Source organism: Suncus etruscus, chromosome 12 (assembly GCF_024139225.1).
Source record: "Suncus etruscus isolate mSunEtr1 chromosome 12, mSunEtr1.pri.cur, whole genome shotgun sequence".
NCBI classification, from domain to species: Eukaryota; Metazoa; Chordata; class Mammalia; order Eulipotyphla; family Soricidae; genus Suncus; species Suncus etruscus.
This window is the reverse complement of record NC_064859.1, coordinates 6853531-6872144: the sequence shown is the minus strand read 5'-3', so window position 1 is coordinate 6872144 and position 18614 is coordinate 6853531. Positions and strand designations below refer to the sequence as shown.

The 18614-nt window shown below is 37.0% G+C and overlaps 1 protein-coding gene across 2 annotated transcripts in view; it reads left to right on the top strand.

The window, feature by feature from the left end:
• AKAP7 (A-kinase anchoring protein 7) overlaps nt 1-18614 on the top strand; it is a 157377-nt gene that overhangs the window by 31791 nt on the left and 106972 nt on the right. For both annotated transcript variants that reach the window (XM_049785207.1, XM_049785206.1), the window contains exons 3-4: nt 5377-5513; nt 11701-11861. In XM_049785207.1, the coding sequence (XP_049641164.1) occupies nt 5377-5513; nt 11701-11861 (298 nt within the window). The remainder of the gene's footprint in view (nt 1-5376; nt 5514-11700; nt 11862-18614) is intronic.

Sequence of the window (18614 nt, the reverse complement as noted above, 5' to 3'; positions counted from 1 at the left end):
TGTTTTTGTTTTTGGGCCACACACAGTGGATTCCAGTATTACTAAAAGTAACATCAGGGCCAAAGAGATAGTACACTGGGTAGGATATTTGCCTAGATGTCCAGACTATATGTCTGGGTTCAATTCTTGGCAAACCATAATGTTCTGAGAGCCCTGCCAGAAATGGTCCATGAGCATAGAACAGTAGGCACCAATGGATATGTCCCCCCCCCAAAAAAAAAGAAAGGAAAGAAAGAATGAAGAAAGAAAGATAGAAAGAAAAAAAGAAACATCAAAGAAGGAAAATAAGACATAGACAAGAATATTTTAAATGGAACACAGTGGCCCTCTCCATGCAAGCCTATAGTATATGTCTATATTACTTAATAATGATTTAAAAAATTTGTTTATGGGCCACACTGGACAGTGCTTAGGGCTCTGCGCTCATTAATCACTCCTGGCAGGCACAGGGGACCATCTGGAATGTGCAAGGCATACACCATATTCACTGTATATTTCTTTGGCCCTGATATTTCTTTTAGTAATACTGGAATCCAAGGCCTGTTTCTCATACATGCAAAGATACTGAAAGGGACATCTCTGTCTATAAGTTTCATTTTGTTTTGTTTTGTTTTTTGGCCACACCTGGTGATGCTCAGGGGTTACTACTGGCTATGTGCTCAGAAATCGCTCTTGGCTTGGGGGACTGTATGGGACTCCAGGGATCAAACTATGGTCTTTCCTAGGCTAGCACATGCAACACAGACAACTTTCGTCCTGCACCACTGCTCTGGCCCCTAAGTTTCATTTTTTAAGTCAGTATTCACAGCTCTTTCCCTCTCTTAATCACATAATTAAATATATTTATTTATAAATAAATTCCTTATAATACCAAACTCTGTTGCTTCTATTTTTCTAAGATAATATCTTTATTTAAACACCGTGATTACAAACATGTTTATAGTTGGATTTCAGTCATAAAAAGAACAGTTTCCTTCACCAGTGAATGCCGTTGCTTCTAGCTAGCAGCCATTTCTTCTCCTCCTCCTTACCTCTCCTGGATCTTGCCATCCTCATAAATATATACACATATATAATGTATATAAATATATATGTATACATGTACATAATTTATACATAAATATATACAACATATCCTTTTCTCAAGTTTGTTTGCTATGGATATATATTTTAAAGAGGTTATTGATTTTTTTCTGTTTTAACCTTATTTTAAAAGAGGTAATTCCAATCTTTGCCTCACAGGATTATTAAGAGATTTAAATGATAATGGTAGTGTGTGAGAGAAATAGAATGCCTGTCTAGAATACAGACAAGTTGTGCCAGAGGAGGAAATGGGAAGCTTTGGTAATGGGAAGGTTGCACTGTGAAGTGAGGCATTCTTTTTATGACTGAACCCCAAGCACAAACATGTTTGTAATCATGGGGTTTAAATAAAGATATTAATTAAAAAAAGAGCTAGTAAGTGTAAAATACTTACCTACAGTGCTTAGAACCTAGTGACCACTCAATAAAGTTTATTTATTGCTGCTGCTGTTTAAATACTGTTTTAGAAATTGTTACCAGACACTGTGATGAGTTAGAAGAATAAAGAAAAAAGACATTACCCTCAAGGAGTTTACAAGGTATGCTTATCAGTATCAGCATAGAGTTAAGGAAATGAACACTTTAATATCTTTGTGTACTATTTTATTAGCTGTATTTATTTATTATGTTATCCATATTCTTTTACTTGGTTTCATAGAAATAACATTGCTTTGGGGAAAATTTTGTTAATTTTATTGCTAAACTAACTTTCTACCAGGAAAATACCATTTCCTGCGAGGCTTTTCCCCCCCTGGATTAAAAGGAATAGAGAAGAAGTGTGTCGTTTCTATGTCTGTGGTCCAGGGTTCAAGGCTGGACGGTTGGTGTCTAATCACCTGGGGTCTAAGTTGAGTCCACGTGACATATTTTCAAGGTGGGAGATACCCCTGTATTGTAAACAAGTATGAGTTCATATCCCTAATAAATAAGAGCTCGTTTTTATAATTTTTTTAGTGTGCCTTTGCAGGGAGAAATGGTGCTACATTATATTGCCAGTGCATTTGAGGGTGGAGAGAGAAGAAAACAAAAACATGTCACACACCCAAAGAAGATAAAAATAGAAATAAAAAAATATTTGCTCATGTATATATATGACAAGAAAAAAGATTTTTAAGAAATGAAGTAAAAAATTAATTAAAGGAACAAGGTGATGCAAGAAAGTATCTTGCATTTGGGGAAAAGCAGGTAAAGAGGTAGTGTAATACAGGTCTTATACGTACGATGGTAGTATAGGTTTCCCCATTGTTTTTTGAGATTTTCTTGTGGTGTCTGGGTTCCTGGGCACCTTTCCATCTCCCAACCTGACCTTCTTGAGATTGGCAAAAGATTTGCAGTAGGGAGGGCTTGGGAAGAGTTCATGCATTGGGGGATACTTGTAGAGCTAAGTCTGGTTTCAAGTAACAGTCCACGTTAGGAAGGGTTGGTAAGGAGGACCACACAGCTTGAGCCAGCAGGGGAGTTGGTTGCCTTTTCTTGTTGGGGGCGAGGTGTGGGTTTGACTGGTTGTCCCTTTGCTTGGGTGCTGGGTACTGGTTCGCTGGGGTAGGAGGTCATTCATGATGCCTAATGGAATAGGAACTGAGGGTGAAGAGTTTTAATGTGGGGAATCTGGATGGGATTGTGGAGTGAAGGATAGTCAAATTTTCAAAGGGGTGATAGGAGAAAGTATATGGAAGGGGCAGGAAAGTAAATTTGATGTTATTACCCACGACGGAGCAGAAGTCTTCCATACACCACAAAAGCACCAAGGGGAGAGTAAATGAACCTGAAAAGAGTCTATAGTCAATCCTATGACAATATACTTCAAGGGTGAAGAAACCCTGTATCTCTTAGACAAAGGAAATTCCTTTTTGAATGACCCCAATATTTACTGTGCATCTGCAGGAGGGGAAAAAAAAAGCACAAAACAATTTTTTTTTATTATTATTTACTTATCTATTTTTTTGTTGATTTCATTGTTGTGGTTTGGCTATTGAAGTGGATTTCTCCATTTATATTTATTTATTTATTTTCTTATTTTCTTTTCTTATGTGCTCTGCCACATTTTTTTTTATCTCAATGCCATGGCTTTTATATGGTGCTTATCTTTTTTTTTTGTTTTTTTTTTTTTTTTTTTTTTTTTTTTTTTTTTTTTTAAATATAATTTTTATTTTGATCATAGTGGCTTACATATTGTTGACAATAATATTTTAGGTACATATTTACATAAAATCAGGGGGGCTTCCCATCCCCAAATTGTCCTCCCTAACCCTCCGTTTTTGTCCTACCTCCCATTTCCTCTTCCCTCACCCTCAGGGCGGTTAGAATATATGGTCCCCTCTGTATCTAACCTACTACTTAGTAGTCTTGCATCAGTTTGGTCTTGCTGCCTCCCTTATTTCCCCCTGTAAGTGGGGGCAGGGCTAGCTAGTTCAAGTTACGTGGTTTTGCCTGAAAAAGAGAAAGTAAATAATCTGGAGTAAGGGTCTAATACCCCGAAAATGGGTAGAATCCTTCTAGAGGTTCTCATCATCAATTTGGGAAGTGAATGAGAACAAGAAGGTGAAACACTCCACCAGTACCAAAGGAAGTGTCAAATATCCAGTGAGGACTCCGGTTATATCGATAGGCACCACAAAAAACAGATAAAAAAATATTAAAAAAAAATAAGAAACAAACAAACAAAAAAGAAACAACAACAACAACAACAACTTTTTGTTTATTTTTTTTTGGAATGCTCACTGGATATTTTATTTGACAGTTCTTTATATACTGTTGTGGTATTTCACCTTCTTTTTCCCCTTCGTCTCTCAAACCAAGAATGAAAGCCTCTAGAAGGACTCCGCCCATTTCCGGAGTATCTGATTCTTTTTTTCTTTTTTTTTTTTTTACTTTTCTCTTCTTCAAACAAAACCGCATAACTTGAACTATCTAGTCCCGCCTCCCAATTGGGGGGGGCGGATAAGGGAGGTACCAAGACCAAATAGGTGTAAGACCACTAAGTAGAAAGCTAGGCACAGAGGGGACCACTTATTCTAGCAGCCCCGGGGGTAAGGGAAGAGGTTATGGGAAGAAGGACGGGAATGGAGGTGGAGGGAGGACAATTCGGTGATGGGAATTCCCCTGATTTTATGTTAATATGTACCTAAAATATTATTGTCAATGATATGTAAGCCACTATGATTAAAATTAAAATTATATTTAGTAAAACAAAAAAAGGAATAGAGAAATGCTGAGGTTATTTGGGATAATGTAGATTTATTGTAAAATTAGATTCCCCAGGTCAACATCTTAGGATATGTTAATTATATTCCATAGATAACGGAAACCTTGTTCAGGATAAAACAGTTACTCTAGGATCAAAATAGTCCTCTATTTTCATGATTCAGTTTCTTTCTTCTTTTTTTTTTAACCTTGCAATCTTTTTATGCACCTGGCTTTTAAAATAGCTATCCCCTCTTTCCCTTTTCTTTAATTCTGCTGCCTTGGGACTGTAATACTACCAGGCTCCTTTCTCTGAATATTGTCTTTCTTAGGTATTTGCTTTTTTATATTCAAATTATTTTCAGTAGAATTCCATTTGAAATTTGAAGTGGATTAGATAGCACTAGGAATGAAAGCGAAGAGAGGTACTTTTCTTTTTCTTCTTGTTTTAGTATATAGTAGGTATTAAAGGGGAAGTAAAAGGGGATTAGGTTTTTTTTCCTCTGTAAACTAAGAAACTGCTTTTTATAACATTCATATAGAATCTTTTGCAACTTCCCATGTTATGACCCTTCTCATATATCTGAAAAAATTTAATAGTCATTCTGTACTCAAAAAAAGAAAAAAAAAAACAAACCTTAAAGGCTATGAAGAATAGATTCTCAGACACATTCACTTGGGGACAAATAAATTGCACTTCCAACAGAAATGGAATGTTGTCTGCTGGTTTGACCTTTCTGGGGCAAGAATAAAGACTTTTTCAGAAAAAGATCAATTTACATTGAATCAAACTGTGTACGAAGGAAAAGTTTCTAAAAAGATGCATGGTCATTCAGAGATTTTCCAACTAGTGACCCAATCTATAAAATAAGGGTATTGAGCTCTGTGCATTTATAATAGGCAAACACGATGAGATTTAAAAATGTATACATCCCACTAAACTTTATAAGTTATCTGTTCAGGGTATTTGAAAACATGTGGGCAATTCAGCCTTGGTTGAAGAAGTTAGACATTGTCTCAATTTGGGGTTGTTGTTCATTTTCCCCCAGTCTTACCTTTAGTTAGAAGAAAATTTTATTTACCTAGTCTCTATTGTGTATGTTTTATTAGATTACAAGAAGAATAAAGAGTCTACAAAATGAAATAATTCAAAAAGATAAGCGCCTGGCCAAAACAATGAGCCATGATGGTTCTTTTCATATTACCCTACTAGTGATGCAGTTATTAAATGAAGATGAAATAAACATGTAAGTAGTTTGCCTTTTGTGAATATAATTTTTCAAGTTCTTACTTTTAATAAATTTAATAGAACTTAAAGAAGCAATAAAATTCTAAAGAAATATTTCATTATAATTTATTTAGGTTAATAATTGATGTAAATAAATGGGTATTAGATCTTGTCAAATTCTTTCTCTGCAGCATCTAATGTTATGATCATATCTATTTTTATTTTTTGATGATATGGTTTATTATATTGATGAACTTACACCATCCTTACATTACCAAGATGAATCCTACTGTCTGAATTTTTTTTTATGTATTATTTCATTTGGTTTGCCAATATTTTGTGGGGGTCTTTGCATCTGTATAAACCAACATCTATAGATCTATAGTTTGCCTTTTTAGTGATGTCTTTGCTTTTGGAATTAGGTTAGTATTTGCTTCAGAGAAACTGGCAAGATTTTTATTTCTTTGACTTTCTGGAGAAGCATGAAAAGGATTGGGAATAGGTCTTCTTTAAAGGTTTGGAAGAAGCCATTTGATAGTAAACAGTCTGTTTTTAGGCTTTTTTTTTGTTGAGATTTTTGATTACTATTTTAATATCTTTGCTAGTAATTGGCTTTTATATGTGGTGTTCTCTTTCCCCTTGATTTGGCAAGAAAGAGACTCAGGGAAGCATAAATGTTATTGTTTTAGGTCTGAATGTCTATAGTAGTGTTTCTGTTTTTTGACTGTTGCCCCTTCAAATATATATATATATTTTTTTTTTTGGGGGGGGTGATACTTCCAACTTCTACTAGTTGGGCTCTTTGTCTTCTTCTATGATTCTCCCAATATGCAGTTTTAAACTTGTGGTTCCTGGGAATGCCCAGGGATCCCATAAAAGGACATATAGCCCCTGATTGAGAAATACTAGTCTGGAGCTGTGTTTTTTTTTTTTTATTAAATTTGTTTAAAGAAAATATATCACATAGTTGACATAACTGATCATAATACATTTGTTTCAAGATAACCAAAAGAAAGTTATTAAAAAATAGAAAATAGAAAGAAAAATTAAAGAGATAGAAGAGAAAGGAAAGAAGAAAATGTTCAGTAACAAGTATATTTTTTAAAATTATTGAATCACCAACAAACTTATTAAAGCACTAGTAGGTTTAGTAGTTCTTTTTTTTTTTTTTTTTTTAAAGGATTAGAGTTAAAGAAATACAGTAAAAACAGTGTGAGGGTGCCAATTGTTGTTGTTTGCTTAGGTCCAGCAAAATATGGGGGAAATAGAAAGGAAAAGCCTTGGCAAATACAAGGAGACCTTACCCCTGAAGTATTCTGGCATAAGACCAACTCTGGGCTCCAGGCATTCTAGGTTGTCCTTCCCCTGAGTCATTCTCTGTGGTTCCAGTAAAATTTTTTCCGCACAATTGCTATTGTTGGTGTCAGGTTTCTGTAGTTAGAGATTCTGGTTTCTGTGCATATCCTACATCCAAGTCAGGATAATGTGGAGCATCCTCTAGTTTCACCTCACCATTGCCGGCAATGTGGGGAGCAACACCCTAAAAGCAGGTTGTTGCTGTTGCTAAGTCGTCTGGGTGTTAAAAGAGCCCTCTCTGGCATAAGTTGATGCCAGGGCAGCAGTAGAGTCTTCCCTGGTAGAGGTTTGCTTCCTGGTGATGGTATAGAGGACCGTGGTTGTTTCTGTAGATGGTATCCATGGTTCAGGGGTCAATGGACAATGCCCGTTCTTCTGAGGTCTAAGTCAAGTCATTATAACAATTTTCAGGGTGTAAGGCCCTACTTGAAGCAGTGTTTTTCAACCTCTTCTGTGTACTGAAGATAGAAAACCACTGTTGTAGGGCAAGATTCCTTGCACTTTTTCTTTCAGTACCTTCAGACAATTGGGTAAGAAGCTTCTATTGGTTTATATGTTATTCACATTTTATAACATTTAAAAATTCCCTAGCATTGGTTCTTGACCACAAACTGGCCTCGGTGGCTTATGTTGACCTCTAAAATTAAGCAACACAGGAAGAGCAATAGCCAGTATTGAAGTGGTCTAAGGAGAAGCAAGAAGGAGACACTGAATTAGCAGTAAACTCAAGAAGAGAGTGGCAGTGTAAACAACTTTGAGGAGGGTTGTAGGTAACTACTTTGAGGCTTTTTAAAATAATTTTATTAGATTTTTATAATTTAAAAATTTAATTGGATTTTTAATAAATGAACTTGAGATAGTTCTTCAATTCCTTATTCTACCAAGACTTTTAGGTGGATTAAAAAAGTTTCTTGTACCCTGGTGGGTGGATTTGGAAGTTTGGAGAGAATTGGTGAATCAGGAGGAGCTGGATGAAGGACAAGGATACTGCTGATATTCATGTTTTCCAATCAGAGACTGTGGTAGAGATCTTATGTTTTGGCAATGCCTTTCACACAATACCTAGAAAGAAGCTTTCTTTTGTGGATTCCAGTGTAGGGTACTCAGGAATACAATAACACTAGTTTCCTCAAAATGGGGTTCTCTGAGACCAAAACCGAAGAGAATCAGTAACCCTGATTTCTCTTACATGAATATCGCAAATTCCCTGAGAAGCAAGACAGTGATGGAAAGGCAAAAACAGTCCTGCATGGAAGTTTGGATAAATGGAATAATTATGCCTACAGGGACAGTTTACTTATTTTGGGTGGGGGGTCACACCTGGAGGTGTTCAGGATTACTCCTGGCTCTGTACTCAGAAATTGTCCCTGGCAGGCTTGGGGGACCATATAGGATGCCGGGAATCGAACCCGGGTCTGTCCTTCATTGAATCATAATGAAAGACCTCAGAAATAATTGAAGTTTGCTATAAATAAGATGTTATTTTGCAAATTTTAGTATTTGCAGACATTGATATTTAATTATCAACTATGTTGAAGATAACGACTTAAGTGCTTTGGATAAAATAAAAGATGATTCAGAAATGAATCTTATCCTCATGAATCATATATTGTAGTTGACTAGATGCCATCTGAAATTAAGATAATGGTAGTCTGAAGTAAAAAGTGGTAAGTTTTATAAGATATAAAATATTAATGGGTTTTAAATGGAGAGAAAATTCACTTTAGATTGGTGATACAAGTTTTTGTGGCTAAAGTAGAAACTTAAGTGATTATGGCCTCACTTTGGGCAGCTATGAGTAATTTGATTGGGTTTTCTGGTCAGGTATAATTAGATGAAGATATTTCTCCTTTATTTGATGAGATTATTCTCAACTTAATTATTATTATTACTTTTAATATTATCATTTTATTATTATTATTATTATTCCTATTGATGCTTTGTTTTTTGAGCCAGACTAGTGATGATTAAAAGTTACTCCTGGCTCTGCACTCAGGAATTACTCCTGGTGGTATTTGGGAGACCATATTGCTGGGGATCAAATCAGGGTCTACCTCATGCAAAGCAAGCTCCTTACGTACTGTACTATCATTCTGATCTCTCAGTCTTACATTTTTAATTTTATGTTTCATTTGCTATTGTGTTATACATTAGACCTCTCGAGTTCCAGTTTCCTTTTCTATATTCCATTAAAATTTGGGCATTTTAATAGTTTTGATCTGGTATATAATATGGAATTATGCATATTTTTAAATCACAAATTTCTTCAGGTAGATGCCATTTAAAGTCTTCTGTGTACTCAGAGTGGAGAGGAAAGGTATAGAAACATATTAGTCTAAGCTCAGGTGTTGAGTTAAAGATTGCTCTCCTGGGCCCGGAGAGATAGCACAGCGGCGTTTGCCTTGCAAGCAGCCGATCCAGGACCAAAGGTGATTGGTTCGAATCCCGGTGTCCCATATGGTCCCCCGTGCCTGCCAGGAGCTATTTCTGAGCAGACAGCCAGGAGTAACCTCTGAGCAAGGCCGGGTGTGGCCCAAAAACCAAAAACCAAAAACCAAAAAAAAAAAAAAAAAGTTGCTCTCCTGATAATCTTTTTGCAGAATAAGTCTGTGTTTGAACTTCACGTTCAGATTTTCATTTCTTACCTGTGTGTACTTATTTTCCATTTGTATTTAACTTATTTCGAAAGTTTCTTCCTAAAATTAGCACTCTCAACAACATATTCTATTAAAATAATTAGAAAGTTAATGATACTCATTAGCAGACCCTGTGGCTCCTCAATCTGATCAGTGGTAGATTTGTTGACTTGTGTTACTAGAGAACTAACTGGAAAACTGAAGATAATTTAGAACATCTATATTTCTTCATAGGAAAATAGAATTTAGAACTGACCCTATGAAAAATCCTAAACTTTAGTATGACTTACTTTGACATATAATAATTAATTTAAAATGAATATCTTGAATCCCTGCAATGTATAAGACTTATGTAGCTGTCTTGTTTTCATTGTCTTTTAGCTTAGAGCATTTTTTTTTTTTTTTATGGTTTTTGGTGACGCTCAGGGGTTACTCCTGGCTATGCGCTCAGAAGTCGCTCCTGGCTTGGGGGACCATATGGGACGCCGGGGGATTGAACTGCTGTCTGTCCTAGGCTAGCGCTGGCAGGCAGACACTTTACCTCTAGCACCACCATGCCGGCCCCGAGCATATTTCTTTTTAATTTGATTTTTTTTTTTTTTGCCTTTTGGGCCACAACAGGCAGTGTTCAGGGGTTATTTCTGGCTCTGTGATCAGAAATTACTCTTGCCAGGCTTGGGGGACCATATGGTTTTCTGGGGATCGAACCCGGGTCAGCTGTGTACAAAGCAAAGGCCCTATCACACTGTGCTCTGACCCCATAGAGCATATTCTTGAAAGACATTCTTGCAGTAGAAGTAGAAGTGTGTACATTGTCTTTTTGGATAACCATAAAATAGCCAGTAAATATTGAATTTAATGTATGGGTTTAGATGTTCTATAAGAAATGGTGAGTATTATTGAAGCTCTTTTTAAATACTGTACATTACTTTGTCCAAGAAATGAGAGTTGGTGTGATAAAATCAGTAGAATGCTTGATAGAATTTAAAAATAGAAAGAATATTTATATTTATAGAAATATAAAGGATCTAGAAAATGCCTGAATATTAGACAAAAACATTGTCATAGCTATATGACAATGAATATATTGAATAGCTGATATGGTGTCTCACCAGAATGGAATTTTATAGCATGTTCACTTCATACTGTAATCATATATACTCCTTTTTTGAGTAATTGCTGCCCTCTAGTGATATTTTGAATTTTCTTCTCATAATAGAGTAATTTGCCAAAATTCTCTTTAAAATGGGAAGAATTGATTTTAACTTGATAATATTTCAAATTTTGTAATGCCTAATCATATAAAATATTTATTTCATAAATAAAATTAAAATATTAAAGTAAATAGTAGCCACAGACTAAACCGTTGTCGCCAATTTAAATAAGCTGCAGTTACAGAACACAACTTGTATTTTATTTTAATTCAGGTATAATAAAATACCTTTTATGGTGATAGCTATATATAAAGATAAAATGTATATTGTGCTTTAGTACAATAGTTTTAGTTTTAGTATAATATATATACTATGGAGTATTTAATAAGAATCTAGAACTTTTTACATCATCTAATGAAATATGTTTTAGGTTTGGGAGATTGTTATCAGTAATTTTTAATTAATAATTTTTTTGTTTGTTTTTGGTTTTTGGGTCACCCTGGCGTTGCTCAGGGGTTACTCCTGGCTGTCTGCTCAGAAATAGCTCCTGGCATGCCCGGGGGACCGGGATTCAAACCAACCACCTTTGGTCCTGGATCGGCTGCTTGCAATGCAAACGCTGCTTTGCTATCTCTCCAGGCCCTTTAATTAATAATTTAATTAGTAATTTTTAATTAGTTCAGGCAATATTTCCTGTTTAAAATTTTTGAGAGATAGTACTGTGGATAGGGCACTGAACTTGCAGGAGGTTGACCTGGTTTTGATCCCCAACACCCCTTATGGTATCCTTAAATACTACCAAGAGTAAGCCTCACAGTCAGGTGTGATCCAAAAATAAAAGAATTTTTTTTCTAATGAGGGGCTCGAGATATCTCTTAAGGTATACCCTAAGTTTATACTTAGCACTGTATGACTTAAGGAATGAGTCATTAAAAAATTAAAAAAAAATTCCTGGCGAACTGTAAACATAGTATCGGCTTAAATATCCTTAATATAATGTAAATGGCTTTGACTATTTTACTGCTTAATATGTTACTGAAACCATATTATCTCTTGCCAGTGGTATTGATGCTCTTTTGGAATTAAAACCCTTCATAGAAGAAATCCTCCAAGGAAAGCATTTGACTTTGCCTTTTCAGGGGATTGGCACTTTTGGAGGTCAGGTTGGATTTGTGAAGCTGGCAGAAGGAGATCACATGCACACACTTCTGGAAATAGAAGGTACAACAAACAGTGCACATCTGTGAAATCTCTTCTGTCAAAGAAGCAATCTCCCTAGCCCCTCATTCTTCCTACTGACATTTGACATCTTTTCAGCTGAGGCTGCCAGTATGACCTTACTTTAGAAGCAGATTGCTTTTGTGTTGGCTTTTGTAAGTGAATAGCCAGATAAAGGGCTTGAGAAATTTTTATTTATTTTTTTGGTTTTTCGGGCCTCACCCGTTTGATGCTCAAGCATTATTCCTGGCTAAGCGCTCAGAAATCATCGCTGGCTTGTGGGGACCATATGGGATGTCGGGGGATCGAACCACGGTCCTTCCTTGGCTAGTACTTGCAAGGCAGACACCTTACCTCTAGCGCCACCTCGCCGGCCCCATAGAAATTTTTATTTTAAAATATTTTTCCTCTTTAAAATTTTTTAAATGCTAGTTGCCATGACCCACAAATTTACTATTGTCAGTATTAATGGTTTCATGAATATAAAATTCCAGCAACACACCCCCTACCAGTTTCCCTCCATCATAATCTCAAGGAGTCCCCTAACTCTTATCCTGCCTCAGTTCCCCTTTCTACCTATCTTAAGAAATTATTTTGATTCTTCCTAAGAAATATGTTGACTCTGGGACTGTCTAGTAATTCCGCCTATCTGTAAAAATGATGGTTGAGTGTTTGTTAGTGTTAGTTAGTCATAAATTGAACAATCCTAGTGGTTATGATATTACTCATAAAGATGACATTGAATAAGTAATGAGTTATAAGTATTGTCCAATCGCAAATTCAGTGTTGTAGGGATTATCATCCTATTCCAGAGGAATAAGATGACAGCAGTGTTTTCCTCTGTTATATTTCCTGCCTTCCTGTTCAGGTACTGTTCTCTAAGATTTATTAGTATGATAGGCCTCACTTTCTTTGAAAAACACCTTGCTTTGTGCTGTACTGTAGAAAGTATTAAAGAACTAGAGGCACACATTTGTGGACAGATGACTTTTGAGATTGCTCCAGAGTTCAGAGGTTGGGCTTTGATCTACATGCTGTAATCAGTTTTTATGTTCATTTCCCTTAATATCTCTTTGTGTCACTTCTAGACATCTCATTTCAAGTTCAAAACATTCTTGCTTCATAATGTGCTTTCATCACCGACTGATGCTTCTTCCACTTTTTCTTTCTTCCTCTATATCTAAAATGAAGTGTAATCATCAACTGATAATCTAGCACCCAAAAGGAAAGCTCTTTCCTTAATAGTAATCTAACCATATTGTTCTTTTTTAGCCTATTTTTAGTCTTCCTGAATTTAAAGCAAGCATTATTCTGAAATCTTGTTCATTGCCTTTTTTTTTGTATTCTCCCAGAATATATACTTTTATTTTATTCTATTTTGGTTTTATCCCGGCAGTGCTCAGGGATTAATCCTGGCTCTGAACTCAGAGACCACTCCTGGCAGGCTTGGGGGACCATATGGGATGCTGGGATTCGAACCACCGTCCTTCTGCATGCAGGGCAAATGCCCTACCTCCATGCTATCTCTCCGGCCCCAGAATATATACATTTTAATTGGTTTTATATTTTAAAAAATGTATTCTGTGAGTCCAGAGAGATAGCATGGAGGTAGGGCATTTGCCTTGTATGCAGAAGGATGGTGGTTTGAATTCTGGCATCCAATATGATCCCCCGAGGCTGCCAGGACAATTTCTGAACATAGAGCCAGGAGTAATCCCCGAGCGATGCCGTGTGTCCCAAAAAAACCCACAAAACACCCTCCCCCCAAGAAAAAGGTATCACATACATACTTTTTTGAGAAATGCCTTTTTTTCCATTTAATATTTTTAGGCAGCGTCATAGTTACGTATTGCATTTGCTTATGGGGTAATGTTACATGTTCATCAGGTTTCATTTTATTGTTGGTTATGTTTTGTTTTGTTTTATTTTATTTTATTTTATTTTGTTTTGTTTTTTGTCCCACACCTAGCGGCACTTGGGTTAGTCCTCGCTCTGTGCTCAGAAATTGGTCTTGGCAGGCTTGGAGACCATATGGGATATTGGGATCGAACCCCTGTCAGCGACATATAAATTAAATGCTCTGTGCTGTTCTTCCAACCTCAGTCATGTTTTTGTTTTGTGGCGTGAATATAACTTAACAAAAAGAAAAGTTTATATGTATAAACACAAATATGCAAGAAAATATGCAATACTTATCAATTTGGACTTAAAATCAGTAGTCGGCCAAAGAGGTGAAAACAGTTTTGATGGCAAATCATATGGGAACTGATGATCACTGCGAAGAAACAATCTGTTTTTCTATGACTACTCTGGGTTAATAGATCTAGGTCTTTTCTTTTGTAATAAAAATATCTCTGAGCTCTGCAACATCAATAATTGGTCATTCATTCATTGTTTGTTTAAATACTTCAATAGGTGCTTGCAACATTGAGAATTGCATTCATTCATAGGAAATAGTCATATGAATGGCAGTTTCCTGTATAGATAAAAGATCTATTGTGTACTCGGGAATGTGATATCTCACCAGTATTAATTTGACTATAAACCTAAGAACATTGGTTTGTACTTTTGGAAAAGGCCACTGTCTCTCTAATTCTTTTCTTGATGCTAGAGACTGTTGCTTAAGACTATATCTTTTTTTATAAATATTAAGACAAAAATGTCATACATAATGGAAAATAGAAAGTAGTTTTCTGGGGCCGGAGAGATAGCATGGAGGTAAGGCGTTTGCCTTTCATGCAGGAGGTCATCGGTTCGAATCCCGGCGCCCCATATGGTCCCCTGTGCCTGCCAGGAGCAATTTCTGAGCCTGGAGCCAGGAATAACCCCTGAGCACTGCCAGGTGTGACCCAAAAACCAAAAAAAAAAAAAAAAAAAAAAAGAAAGTAGTTTTCTGCCCTTCTATAATCATTATTACAGTTTTAACATTTTAAGTTTGATGTAGTTTTTGATTATATATATTTTAATTTTTTTAATTAAATATAATTTTTATTTTAATCATAGTGGCTTACATATCATTTTAGGTACATATTAACATAAAATCAGGGGAATTCCCATCACCGAATTGTCCTCCCTCCACCTCCGTTCCCGTCCTTCCCATAATCTCTTCCCTTACCCCCGGGGCTGCTAGAATAAGTGGTCCCCTCTGTGCTTAGCTTACTACTTAGTGGTCTTATACCTATTTGGTCTTGGTACTCCCTTATTCCCCTGCCCCAATTGGAGGCGGGACTAGATAGTTCAAGTTATGCGGTTTTGTTTGAAGAAGAGAAAAGTAATAACCTGGAGAAAAAAAAGAAAAAAAGAATCAGATACTCCGGAAATGGGCGGAGTCCTTTTAGAGGCTTTCATCCTTGGTTTGAGAGACGAAGGGGAAAAAGAAGGTGAAACACCACAACAGTACATAAAGAACTGTCAAGTAAAATATCCAGTGAGCATTCCAAACAAACAAACAAAACAAAACAAAACAAAAGGGTAAGCACCATATAAAAGCCATCATATTGAGATTAAAAAATGTGGCAGAGCACATAAGAAAAGAAAAGAAGAAAATAAATAAATAAATAAATAAATAAATAAATAAATATAAATGGAGACATCCACTTCAATAGCCAAACCACAACAATGCAATCAACAAAAAAATAGATATGTAAATAATAATAAAAAATTGTTTTGTGCTTTTTTTTATTTCCCCTCCTGCAGGTGCACAGTAAATATTGGGGTCATTCGAAAAGGAATTTCCTTTGCCTAAGAGATACAGGGTTTCTCCACACTTGAAGTATATTGTCATAGGATTAACTATAGACTCCTTTCAGGTTCATTTACTCTCCCCTTGGTGCTTTTGTGGTGTAGGGAAGACTTTTGCTCCGTCCTGGGTGATAACATCAGACCTCTGTTTCTAGAGGTCTCGGAATCTGCACGAGTCAAGGAGTTGAACTTATGATTATGTCTTTCTTTGTGGGTCTAGAAGTTCTGTTCCTTCAGTGTCATTTTAATCCGTCTTCTGTGGTTGGCGGTCCTGGTCTTTGCGCTGATCTTAGGATGGACCTGGGATAGCGTCTTCCGTTATGTTTCCAGAGGTCCCCTTCCGTTGCAATAGTCTCAGACAGATCTCTGGAACTAGGGATCATAGTTGTTATGCAGGTCGTAGCTCACACCCTAGACTAGGGCTTGGTCCCAGGATACATACAGTCTGGCCATGGTTCTGTCAGCCAGTCATCTGTAAATCGCGATCTTGGCATTTGGACAAACCAAAGGGTGACAAGTCTTCTGATTTTGTCTTATTGTTCGCTGGTGAGGTAGGATAACTTGCTCTTAGGTCAAGTTGTTCCCATTTTCCTTGTTGTCAGGGTATCATATTAGGGCTGGCACTTGTTGGTGTCCAAGCACCGTTAAGGATGTCCCGGTTGGGATTTGTTTCCTGTGGCTGTCGTGAAGAAGTATGTCGTTTCTATGTCTGTGGTCAAGGGTTCAAGTCTGGACGGTTGGTGTCTAATCACCTGGGGTCTAAGTTGGGTCTATATGACATATTTTCAAGGTGGGTTATACCTCTGTATTGTAAACAAGTATGAGTTCTTATCCCTAATAAATAGGAGCTTGTTTTTATACGTAAGATTTCCCCTTTTTTTAGTGTGCCTTTGCAGGGAGAAATGGTGCTACATTATATTGCCGGTGGATTGCCTCATTATATTGAGGGTGGAGAGAGAAGAAAACAAAAACATGTCACACATCCAAAGAAGATAAAAATAGAAATAAAAAATATGTGCTCATGTTTATATATAAGACAAGAAAAAAGATTTTTAAGAAATGAAGTAAAAATTAATTAAAGGAACAAGGTGATGCAAGAAAGTATCTTGCATTTGGGGAAAAGCAGGTAAAGAGGTAGTGTAATACAGGTCTTATACTTATGATAGCAGTATAGGTTTCCCCATTGTTTTTTGAGATTTTCTTGTGTGTGTGGGTTCCTGGGCACCTTTCCATCTCCCAACCTGACCTTCTTGAGATTGGCAAAAGATTTGCAGTAGGGAGGACTTGGGAAGAGTTCATGCATTGGGGGATACTTGTAGAGCTAAGTCTGGTTTCAAGTAACAGTCCATGTTAGGAAGGGTTGGTAAGGAGGACCACGCAGCTTGAGTCAGCAGGGGAGTTGGTTGCCTTTTCTTGTTGGGGGCGAGGTGTGGGTTTGACTGGTTGTCCCTTTGCTTGGGTGCTGGGTACTGGTTCGCTGGGGTAGGAGGTCATTCTTGATGCCTAATGGAATAGGAATTGAGGGTGAAGAGTTTTAATGTGGGGAATCTGGATGGGATTGTGTGGTGAAGGGATAGTCGAATTTTCAAAGGGGTGAAAGGGGAAAGTATATGGAAGGGGGCAGGAAAGAAAAGGGAAAATAAATTAAAAAGAAATGGAGAGAAAAAGAAGAAAATGATAAAAAAAAATGAAAGAAAATAGTGAGAAGAGTAGAGAAAAGAGTGAGGGAATGCTAGTTTGTGTGAGTGTGTTCGATGAGTAGGACCTGTAGTATAAATCTATATATAGGTCACAGTTGCTGCTTCGGTGGTCTGGGTGGTCACGTGCTTCAAGTCCTAAATGAAGGTATTACCTAGGGATAAAGGGAATGTTAAAGAGTTTTATTGGGATATTCTCGTAGTGCAAGCTGCATATGGTATCTCATGTGATTGAGCCCCGAGATGCAATCTTAGTTTGTCCACCCTTTGTATCCAAGAACGCCTGTAGACAGAAAAGCTGAGAGGTTATTTTATTTTATTTTTTTTTTTGGTTTTTGGGCCACACCCATTTGACGCTCAGGGGTTACTCCTGGCTATGAGCTCAGAAATCGCCCCTGGCTTGGGGAGACCATATGGGATGCCGGGGATCGAACCGTGGTCCGTCCTACGCTAGCGCTTGTAAGGCAGACACCTTACCTCTAGCGCCACCTTCCCAGCCCCTGAGAGGTTATTTTAAGTATAGAAATATTAAGGCATTAAAACATATATTTATGGCATGCTTTCGTTGGAGTCAGTGGTTTCCCATGGTATCCTTTACCTGTAATCCTGAATAAGATCCCTAAAGGCTTATTATGGGCCTTTGTAGTAGAAAGCTGATTACTTACCTGGTCTTTCTATGCTGCTGTTTTTGCTGTTGCTGGTTTTGTGTGTGTGTGTGTGTGTGTGTGTGTGTGTGTGTGTGTGTGTGTGTGGTATAGTGTGTAGTCAAGAGTTTGTGTTGTTCCTCTTTTATGTTTTTTGGGCACTGCTCTCGGTGTATGTTGACTGTTACAGTGTTTGGGGTTTCTACCCTGTTAAACCCTGTTATTTGATTGTTGAGTATTAGTTGTATATAAGGTGTATGTTCTAGGTGCTTCAGAATAGTGCTATCATTCTGTGTTTATCTTTCATCTTCTGGCTTACTTCATTCAACATAATATGTTCTAGGTCCATCCATGTTGCTGCAAAGTCTGTGATTGTATCATTTCTGACTGCCATGTAGTCTTCCATTGTGTATAGATACCACATCTTAATGATCCATTCATCGGTTGTTGGACATCAAGGTTGGTTCCAAGACTTGGCTAGTATACTGAGTGCTGCGATAAATAGTGGGGTGCACACATACTTTGGAATGAATGTCCTTCCAACTTGGGGGTATATACCTAGGAGAGCAATTGCTGGGTCAAATGGTAGCTCAATTCTGAGTTCTTTGAGCACTCTCCAGACTGTTCTCCATAGTTGTTGGACTAGGGGGCATTCCCACCAGCAGTAGATGAGA